The sequence below is a fragment of the Atta cephalotes genome, assembly GCF_000143395.1.
Source record: "Atta cephalotes unplaced genomic scaffold scaffold00004, whole genome shotgun sequence".
Classification (NCBI taxonomy): domain Eukaryota; kingdom Metazoa; phylum Arthropoda; class Insecta; order Hymenoptera; family Formicidae; genus Atta; species Atta cephalotes.
The window spans coordinates 5400156-5411894 of NW_012130068.1; the positions used below are offsets into that span (position 1 = coordinate 5400156).

The 11739-nt window shown below is 33.7% G+C and overlaps 1 protein-coding gene and 1 pseudogene across 1 annotated transcript in view; one reads left to right on the forward strand and one right to left on the reverse strand.

Moving 5' to 3' along the window:
- Nucleotides 1-11739, reverse strand: part of LOC105625964 (protein CBFA2T2) — a 33568-nt gene that overhangs the window by 7072 nt on the left and 14757 nt on the right. The window contains exons 2-3 of the mRNA XM_012207272.1: nt 8133-8560; nt 6333-6479 (exon numbers count right to left, since the gene is read on the reverse strand). Coding sequence (XP_012062662.1) covers nt 6333-6479; nt 8133-8560 — 575 coding nt within the window. The remainder of the gene's footprint in view (nt 1-6332; nt 6480-8132; nt 8561-11739) is intronic.
- Nucleotides 1-11739, forward strand: part of LOC105625963 — a 22328-nt pseudogene that overhangs the window by 4143 nt on the left and 6446 nt on the right.

The window sequence follows — 11739 nt, forward strand, 5'->3', positions numbered from 1 at the left end:
TCTCTCTCTCTCTCTCTCTCTCTTTCTCTCTCCTCTTTTTTAATTTAAGATGTAATAATTTACATTTCTCATCAATCGTGCATTTAAAAAATATTAACAATAAATTTATTAACACAACGAACGAAGAATATTTGATTAAAGACCCTCTAATAAGAGTCTAGACATGAGAAAGTCATTTTTGATTGGTTCACCATGTTTTAACAATTTCTGAGAGAGAGAAAGCGAGAAAGAAATAGATAAGAAAAACTAGAACAGAATGAGAAAAAGAAAAAGTAGTAAATGAATGCTCTTCTCTCGCCGATTTTATTAAAACTATCTTACATATAAAACTGCGGTTCTTGTCCAGATTCTTATTAGAGGATGTTCGATCGAAATGGGTCTGATGCCTAATAATAGAAAGTTTTTGCAATAACGGGAAACACCAACGGTGAATACTAAGGTTACATTATCTTCTTCTTAACAACTAATTAAAAAAAGGATAACATGACTTTTGCATTCACCATAGCTGGATTCACGTTATTGCAAAAATTCCCTAATATTTTTGCGAATTTTACAACTTTTAGTTCAAATTATGCGCTAATTATCGGTCTTGAAACACAGTTGGAAACTAAACTGAAATTGAAGTACGTAATATCACAAATTAAATTGACAAACAATTTAATAATACTGATGCTAATAAACATCTTCAAAGTAAAGAAAAAATGTAAAGAAAAAAATCTCTCATTTCGAACACTTGAAAAGGTTTCTAATTATTTCTAAAACAGTAACTTATTACTTTGCAAAAATATATAAGACTATTGTAAAAATGCTAATCTACCAGATACAAATTCTTAATCGACTAATTTTTAAGAAACAAATCTTTCAAGAAGTTGCGACGATTTACATGTATATGATGCCGAGTTACGTCGAGGCTTGGAGAAGATGTCGTGAAAGGAAAACCGGAAAACCAAGCCAGTCGCGCTTGCGACTTTCGATCCTCACGTGCGCCTTCATCGCGCCGGCAGAAATGTAAATGCTCGCTATTAATTTGCAATTCGTTACCCCTCCAAGAGCGTCTGTCGCCCGACGTGGCGCGTCTCTTTCCGTTTCGCCTTCGAGACGGGCAACAGCTGTGGACAGTAGCGTAAGCGAGAAGAGACTCCCATTAATCCTTCCAGATTCGAATTTCGCGGCGTCGCGTCGTGGAAATTAAAGGTGCGATGTGTATCATTTGATCGAATGCAATCAGCTTCTTCGCATTAAGACTTTGCACCGCGAATACAAAATTGTTCTGTACGAAACAATCGATTCGAGAAATTGTGCTTTCAAATTTGATACCAAATGTGTAACCTTCAAAAAAAACTATATATGTTGAAAAGTAAAATTGATTTTTTTCCTCAAAACGTTTTACTTGATTTATTAAACTTTTCAAATTAAATATGCGAAGAAATCATTTTTATTTAATTATTGTCTCTCATACAATTTTATTATTCTAATATTTTAAAGCTATTCGTAATACTTATTTCCATAATCAATAGATTGTTTTTTGGTATCTTAAAAAATATTTCAAATAAAAGAAAGAATCCTATTTCCAATCGAAGTAAATCTTAATAACAAAATTCATATGCAAATTTACAAATATATTTGTCAAATTTATAAACTGCGCTCCAATTCGATTTGTCAGATTTGAAACGCGTTAAAAAATATTTCGAGTTTCTCTTTCATGTCTGTTCATGCGCGTTCGCGTGCTTGGCACAAGAAATACTTTTTCACAAATACTCTTAATTTTAATACGACACAGATTTGTACCCATGGAAATGCATATAAAAGCGTTAATGTATTTTCTCTAATGTTAATTCCCCGTAAATTTGCATAAACATACCGCCCGATATAAAATACGTATAAGAGACTCTTCTTCTTTTTTTTGCAGATAAATAATTGCAAGCACCGGATTCAAACTAACCGATGCGTACATGAATGGCCAAAGTATACCGGATTAAATCGTACATCCACGGATTCAGCGCGAGAAATTGTATGCAAGGGATAATTTTAAGGACGAGATTATATACATTACAGACGAACAGTTTCAAGCTCCCTTATAATTCTCTGAAATGCAGCGTTATTTAATCGATTCCTCCCCAAGCAATTCTTCCCATCTAAGCCTAAATTATTTCGTATACAAAAAAAGGTAGATTCTACGAGAACTTATTATCGTAATTTTTCAAATTTGTTAACTCGCTGCGCAGAAAAAGGCTTGACAAGACAGGAATCAACGAGACTATCACGAACACTCTTTTATCGCTTTATCCGCGCGGAATAATTGAATGTGATTCGTTGAAAGAGTACGTGCGTGATCGCGTGTCACGTATCACGCGTATTATCGCGTGACTATCAAGCTCCGCATCTCGCGTGTATATCCACAACGCGTTCGCACTGCAAGAGATTCGGGTAGGAGAGTAAAAATCATGGCGCTTTTTTTCCCGATCCGTACGTCTCTTTCCCTCCTGCTACATACCGAGTTGTTCATCCATCTTGGAACAGACTGGCATGCTCCCACCGACGATCGGAAAGTAGCCTGGGAAATTAAAACAACCTGCCAGCCGGTCAGCCTTGCCTCTGTGTTGATTTTACCGTGTCCTCCCGCGCTTCAGCGTCACGTTCGTTGTACGGAATGTCCCGGACCTGACACTCACGCAATTTCTCACGCAGATTCCAGGGCGTATTTAAAATGAATTGTTCCCTCGTAACGATCTGACGAGACGCTTGTAATTCTTGCATTATTCAACGTTGAACGTTCTAACGATACAGCTTCAAATGAGAAGAAAATATCTCTGCTATTTCTAAGGTTCTAAATTTCATATTCGTATATTATTTCGTATAATTTATGTATATTAATATATTCGTCATAATAATTACTTCACAATTGTATTAGCTAAAAGTTGCAGCGCCACAAAGAAATAAATAAATAAAAGGTGGATGTACCGCTGTAATCGCTGGTTTGGAAAATGAATTTTATAATCTGGGAAACTGACATCTGACGTAGCAGCCGCTTAGAGCTCGGTTTAAAATTTAACTAATGAATAATTAATCATTACTTCATTGCGAGATATAAACGAAATCTAAATTCAAGCGCTCGCTGCGTAACATTTCAAAATTATTTTAATGTACGATGATTTTTTGCAAAGAAAATATATTTAGCAGAAATGATCGTTAAAATTTTAATTAAACATCCAAATTTTTCTCTCAAAATTAATTTTTCTTATTCTAAAGAAAAAGAATACTACAAAATTTACATTTAAACAATGCTCGCCATTAATATTCGACAATTTATTTTGCAGACCTTAAAGAAAAGAAGAAAAGAAGAAAGAGATTTTTCTTCTCTTTCGAGAATTTAGAAGGGAAGGAAATAAAAATACATTTTCCTTGCGTGAGTCCGCGGTGACTCGTCTATTATCTTGAACGGCATACTTTGTGGTTCCATATTGGCCACAATGTTGCGGCGGAGCAAAGGGAAAGGATTTGGGGACGCGGTTGCGCTTGTTCGAGCGCAGTAGTGCATACAAATTTATGGGCTGGCGCGCGACTCAAGCGAGAAAAAGAAAGAGGGAAAGAAAGAAGAAGAGAGAGAGAGAGAGAGAGAGAGAGGAAGAGAGAGAAAAAGAGAGACATCAGGCACGTGCGACATCTTCGAGAGGGCATGGACCGGTTCCTGCATAACAAACGCTGTAGTGATCTTTCCGTCTCAAGAATCTCGAGATGCGACCGTATGCTTGGAATGCGAGTCGACCACGTGCAACATTGATCCGCCCATTTAGAATGGCGTAATGTCACATTGAATCTATCGGTCTCTCCCTATTTCGCCGCGATATTCCCATCAGGAATGAGGCGATAAAAAAATCGCGTACGTCGCGAATTGTTAATGGAGTGCACGATTTTACGAAGTATCACGCGTATTGCATGAGAGTAAGAGAAGTAGCAAGTTATTTTTTTTCGATAAATGCAAATGATAACAAATAACATTTTTTTAGTAGAAAAAATGTGCAAGAAAAATTGAAATCTTGAGATAAATACGAGGAACATCGTGTGTCTGTAATTATCTGAAATTATCTGAAATTATCTGAAAAGTTTGAACATATACAAATGTTAACTTTTTTTACAGAAATTTAATACTGACCAATTAATTATTATCGATTAACTTTATCAGATCTGTTCTTCATCACATCTAATTTATCAAATTTAAAGACATCAGTTGAAATTATTTAATTCCTCGACATCATTTGAGATTTGATATACATAATAATTATAATAATGTATATAATGGAAGAATAGTTAAAATTTAAAAATAATTAATCATTTAGTATGAATTATTACTCATTGAAGTGCGTATTGAATTACCAATAAAATCAGGTCTGCAAGGCTTAATATTGAAATACAATAATTAATTTAAGAATTATAAGGAGATATTAAATATTACTAAATTATTATTTTTTATTAAAAGTATTAAAAGTATTAAAAACATTGTTACTCGGAGTGCTTTTAGTACTTCAAATAAATAAATAATTATTATCTTTTACAAATTAAATTGGCCAGTACTAGATTTTTGTAAAATTGTTATTGATTTCTGTTAAATCTTTAAATTATTTAAAGTTGGTAACGAATAAAAGAATTACATATAATTTTAATTCTTTTCTAGCCAATTTAATTTGTAAAAGATAATAATTATTTATTTATTTGAAGTATTAAAAGCACTCTGAGCAACAATGTTTTTAATATTATCCGACATACATCTACGCAAATAACTTATTTTGATTGTGACAGATCTCGACCGCGAGGTAGCGATTTTTGCCAGCGCGGAGAATGCGCGTCTTCATGCATCGTTACGCTGCACCGCGTTGCACACGAATGCAGTGATTTATGACCACCGTGGTGGCTCCAATAAAGCATCGGACTGCTTGTGAATCAGCCGTCACTGTTATTCTCATTGCAGCCTTATGATACTTTACTGAATCCATGGAGAAACATCGTATGGATATTTTTTTCTTTTACAACTTGTAAATTGTATTAGTCAAAAATACAGACTCTTGAAAAGTAACCTCGAGATAAAAGTGCGTTGTAATATAGTATAGAGTAAAATAATAATAATGATAATTGTTGTCTAAAAAAATGTTCCGTAATGCAAGTGCGAGCCATCTCGTCAGTGAATTTTTACTTTTTATGTGCGTGAAAATAAATTTTCGTTTCGCAACATGAAAAAAAAAATTGTTTCGCTGGAGTATCTAAAAATTTAGATGTTTAACGACACGTATAAAATCTGCAAATTTTGTTGACTATCAAAATAATTCTGTAGGACGCTCAAGCTTGATGAACAATATTGCAAAAAATTATGACATTCTAGCAATTTAAGTGTTTTACATATCAAGTTGAGTTTCACAAGTTATTTTTCATTTATCTGATCGATTCTCAAATAATTCTTACTTGTAACGTCATAATTCAATTAAATGTGCGTGCGTTCCTTTTGCATTCTGACAAGTGAAATTCAATTGAGTTTTTACCTATATAATCTGCATAATATCGAAATGCTTTAGTAAGTCTCGTAATTCACTTTCAAAGTGAGATTATGAACTTATATTGACATGCAAACTGTATTCTAAATTCATTGTCAATGCTAAAAATGTATAGTATACGTAACCCTGAAAATTTTGTTCATAATTTTTATACGAATTGGAACATTTTTCAGAAATACTCAGAAATATTCGGAAAGTTTACATCTTCTCTCAGAATTTTTCATACAAGTGAATTCTGAAATTTCTCATCCCATAATTTTTAAAAAAATATTTTTAAATATTTTTTAGATTTTATAACATTTCATCAGAAATTATACTTACAAAAAATCTTAAAAATCTTACAATATTTCATAAAAATTCTGAGAAAAAAATGTAGATTTTCTGAGAAATGTTCCAATTCATGTAAAAAAATGTGAAAAAGTTAAAAAATTTATACAGAAATTCTGAAAATTCAGAAAAATTTTATGAAAAATTTTGAAAAAATTTTCTCCAGAAACTGTAGATTTTCAGCGCTGGTAGAAAAAATTTTGGAATACTACCATGATAACTTTTTACTAAAGTAAGCAAGTAGTGACGTCATTAATCTAAGTATAAAATACTCAGCTCACTTTAAACTCAGTTGTATGTAAATAGAAAGCAACTATAAACATAAAATTACTTTGGTCTATCAAAATTATTTTCAGATTTTATGTATCTAGCTAAATTTTTAGATATTTCAACATTTCAAAGCTGTTCTTTATCGCGAATGAATAAGTGATTGTAAAAAATCGTAGTAAATTTTAATTTTACCTGATTATTCGCTCTGGCCGCATTACTCAGGTCCCTTTGCAGGGAGGGCAAGGTGTGCTTGAGATACGGCAAGACAAAGCTTCTGAGTGGGAAGTTGGTCGCCTCCTGTAACGCCGAATGAAACTCCTCCGCGGTCATGCTGCCGCTCTGCAATTAACGACACGGCGAGCGCCGCGTGTAATTCAATCGTCGACAAAAAGATCGGATCCCGAAGCGAAACGCGTTTCCGGAACGAGTTGCGCGCGCGGCTTTGGTTGGATTTGGTTTTGCGTTTGTCACGTGCCGCGATCGTTTTACAGTTAAGCACGGTCACCAGATGTCACGTTTCCGGGACGTATGCACGCTCGGTACACACGACGACATTATGCATTATGTACGTACTTTGAATATTTACGAGCTGTTTAACGACACGGTACGGCCGGCATCGATTAACTATGCTTTTTTTCATCTCGTGCCGCATGCATGCATGCACATTGCAGAATCGTTTATCTGACGCTTGTTAGTTACAACTGGACCACGAATTTTCATGACGTTACCAAAATGTAACCGATGAAATGTCGTTAAAAAGTATATTTTTCCACAACGAAAGTATTATGAGCTTCAAGTTTTGTGATTAATTTTTCATAAATGTAAAGTAAATAATTGTTCCTCTTGTTAAATTGAAAGGAAATCATTAATCTATTTTAATAATGTAAAGTAATATCTGCTATTGAGAGAAATATCTATATAATTTATTATATGGATGCACTTAACGATGATGCAATATCATGCATACACATTGCAAATCTCGTGACTTCAGCACGCAGAGAAAACTCCGTCAGCTGGTACGCGTATATTACTTTATTGTTGATATTAAAAGAATTCGTAAATCCAGAAAGGTCTTGCATGAAGATGATCTGCAAACTACGTGGTGCAATGCGAAATAAGCTACCAGAGATTGCTAATAAGCTAACGGTTCATATAATGTAAATGTGTCACGCTAAAGTTTATTAGAATATCGATAGAAAGTTAAATAAAAAATTAGCAATACTAATCCCGATTATATGTGCGTGTTACGCATTATTATTTTATTCGTGCGTGTGATTAAATATTTGTACAATATATAAAAATATTAACGTTATCAAAGTATCTTCAAAAATTAATTTATCTAATTAAATTAAAATTTATTACACTCTACAACTTTTAGACTGAATATCTAAAGAGAGAAATCTCACTCTTAAAAAAGATGAAAATTGAGTCACTCTTTTTCAAGATTGGTCGAGAGACTGGCTCAATTTTCATTCTTTAGAATGAGATTCTATTCTAAAAAATTCCAAAAATACAATTGCTATTTTTTTTTTAAGTACAAACTATTATAAAACTGCTGCTCTCTAAAAATGAATCAATGTATTATTACTGATTTCAGTCTTCAGTGCTACATTTATATAACTGATCAACTGAATATTACTGTTTTTCAATAATAATACAACAATAATATTGATTTATTTTTAGAGTTTATGATTTATGCAGATTGAAAGTGTTCCGGCATGCACTGCCAGTGTTGAAAATCTATAGTGCATATAATGTATACCGTAGCTTTTCAATATTGAAGTAAATCGGAACACAGCTTGAATCTACTATTTTCTGCTTAAAAATCATAACTTCTAAAAAGTGAAAGAGAATATCACAGTGTATTATTATTGAAAAACGGTAAATATTCGCTAATAATTACAGTGAGTTACCTATAAGTGTAACACTGAAGTCACTGATTCACTTTTAAAAAGTGCAAATACTATATATAGAGATATAGCGTTTACCTACCAGAAGCGCAAGTACCAGCGTGCGCACCGTATCACCCGTGTCTGTTGAGATATCGGTGGCGAATTGCACCAGAGTGCCCAGCAACCTCTTGAGCTTGCCATGTCCCGCGAAAATACTACTGACGCATCTGGATACACCGGCAGTGCCGTTCACTAATACGGCGCCATCGCTCTGCTCGTCCGTCGTTCTGAGCCCAACATTTGCAGTACCTGCAGCAGCCTCCTCAAGCTCAGGCTTGAGCGATTGTGAAGGCAAAGGGCTGTCGTTATCAGAAGACCTAGAGCAACCGGATGCGCCTTTGTATTCCGCTCGAGGGCCGTTTGTTTGCTTCTGCTGACCAATCCTTTGATGTTGCTGAGAGGAAGGCGAATGCGCCTCAGGCTGGACCGCTTCCTCGCGCGAAGACTTCTCCCGCGTTACGGAGGATGCTGCAATGAGAACCAGTTCTGGCTTTCAAGTATATTGTGTTTAAACATATTTTTAATGATACTCGAAACTATAATTGTAATTAATCCGGAAATACATATATTGAGCTCAAATCGATTTACAATGCCTAATTTTTTATATTTATTTATCTGTAAAGTCGTTTAATTTGCCAAAATATTTTCATTAAACATATTATTAATATTCTTTTAACTAACATTAAGGTATTTATTAGCACCAATGTTATTAAATTGCTAGTCAATTCAATATGGATGTTACTACTAATTCTATTCTAACTACGTTTCAAGACTAAAAAAGATTTCGATACGCGATTTGCAGAATTGATTATATATATGTGTATGTATATATATATATATATATATAATACAAATTCATACCAAAATATTTAAACACAAGATCTGTTTGAACCGAATATTTCTTTTATTATTTAATTAGATCTATTCATTAACTTATAATTAAATTTACTATAATATCCACAACAAACTCGTATAAACTTCTAATAAAATAACATTGTTCGAGTTTTTAATTGAAACTTTCTTGAAGTTTTCAGAGATATCAATAGATAAAAAATTTATAACGTCTCTCCAATAAAAAAAGAACTGTCATACAATTGCGATGCTTCGACCGATATCGACGGCAAAGGCTATTTCGTTGCAACTTGATCCACGCGACTCCAATGACGGGTCATCCGATAAAGCCACGGATGGGCATTTCGGAACACAGACATTATTTACATTTGAAACAACGAAAGAGACCCGTTCGAGCTCGGAAAAGCACGGCGCGGCGCCACCACAAACCATCCTTTGTGTCCGCCTATCCGTGGGACGTCAAGCACGAGGGCACGTGGAACGGGCAGCCGGATTCAGTAGCGCAAACACTCTTCTATACAAACGTACACATACATACTTGCGTGCATACTTGCACACGCGTCCCACTGTTGTGTATATATGCACGTGCACTCAGGCACGCGGACACGCCCGCGCGTGGATGCAACGGATAACATGCAATTACGGGCCGTGTCATCTACCTTGTCTTGTCCCCGTTCTGTGCGCGCGCGGCGTTATCTCTCGTGGAACGCCTGCGGCATGCGTGGCGAAAACGACGAGAGCATGCCGAGTATGCCGATAACGAAACGTTACAACCGAGCTCATGTGACACGGCTCGATCGACAGCGACGATCCTGCAAGGCTGACCCCTTCAGCGAATTCCTTCGTGTTGTGGTATTCGCTTGATCAATCGACCGGTTATCGATGAAATTGTAGACAATCGTGAATACACAGCAAAGTACAGGTTATACGCAAATAATAATTACTTGTTTCAAATATTTCAAAAGTTCACATATCCGCAAATTTTTTATATAAATTTATTATCACAAGCAACAAATTTATTCTGAATCCTAGTAAGTTAGTACTTCAATTAAGATTCTTAAATTAAAACAAATTCGATTTCTTATTTATAAATTCGCTACTTCGATCAATTTTATAGTGTATTCTTTAAAAAAATAAATTTTTGTTTGGAGTACGTAATAATGAGTTTTCTAAGATTTGTAATGAGTATGTATTTTAAGATTGTTATCAAGAAATATTCTTTGTTAAAGATAAACGTTATTAATAAAAGAAAGAAGATATACTGAATAATTACTTTTCTTAGCAAATAATATTTTTCTGTGGATAGATTAATTATCAGATTTCGTGCTCGCATGCGAAGGTAAAATTTTTATCTTAATTTAAAAGAGATTTTTAATTCATTGTGTCACTCCTTTATTTCAGAAGTGGTAAGAGTTAAATTCAAAAAATTAGGGATGGCATCACATAAGAAAATTTAATATTTTTATCTTAGTTTTTTCTCATTGATCATGTAATGTAGAATCATGGCTTTGAAAGAAAATCATTAAAACAATTATTGAATGTAACAAATGTTTATTTATCGATGTAAGGGAATAAAATAGTTTTGATTAGTGAGACTATCTGTGTCGAGTTACAGCAATTAATGTTCTAGAAAAAAAATTTTTTAAATAAATTATTTTAGATAAATTTTATATAAAACATTAAATAAAAAGTAATACATATTATTCTTTAAAATTCTTGTAATTAAGATGATGTTCAAACATATATTTATTAATATTTAATTTTTTCAGTATAAAATTGGCGTATACGAATAGAACCTGAAAAAAAAGCTTTCATGTTTCAATAATATAAAATTTTGTAAAGATATTATAAAAATGAGATATTGGAAAGTGTTACAAAATTCAATTATTAATTAATAAAATATTACAAAAATTAAAAAATCAGGAATATTAAAAAATAGTACAGCAAAGCTTAAAGAAATGGAAAATTATTTGAAATATAATTTATAAGTTCTTCCACCGTTCAGAAATAATTATTACTCATATCTCTTTGTTTTCTAGAATGCTAATAATGTAATGACATTATCGAAATGACAGTTATATCCTCGAAGCGTTATTATCATAACAAACTCGCGCTAAAAACTTTTTTATTGGTTGAAACATTTATTATATTAGGTGTAGTAAAAAGAAATCCATTATTTTTCCATTCAATTTTATGCAAAAATAATGGATTTCTTTTTATTACACCTAATATATACGGGCGCATAACTAGCATATAATTAAAGATCCGCAAGATCCCATAAAACGTATAACCTAAGGCTGTAAATCAACATGACAACACATGTTTACAAGTCGAGTATAGTAATTAATCTAACACGAACTATCGAATTTATAGATTATAAATGGCTTTTTGCGGCTAATTATCGACTCACTGAAAACTCAGGCCCTTCACAATTTCGGAAAATTAACCAGATTTTAAGCATATCGGATAAAGCACTAAATAATTAATGCAAAACCCGAACTTTGCGCACATGAAGGTTGTCAGATAAGATGGTCAATCTATCGACAGGGATGATCCCATTAAGTTAATGGAACTGTTCGTCATGAGGTATTTTTGCGTGAGTACATTTACGTGCGAATATGGCCGAAGTATCGAGAGAGAGAGAGAGAGAGAGAGAGAGAGAGAGAGAGAGAGAGAGAGAGAGAGAGAGAGAGAGTACGTACGACGGAGGAGGAGGAAGGAAGGAAGGAAGGGAAGGGAAGGAAGGGAAGGAAGGAACGGAACGGAACGGAACGAACGAAGGAAGAAGGAAGGAA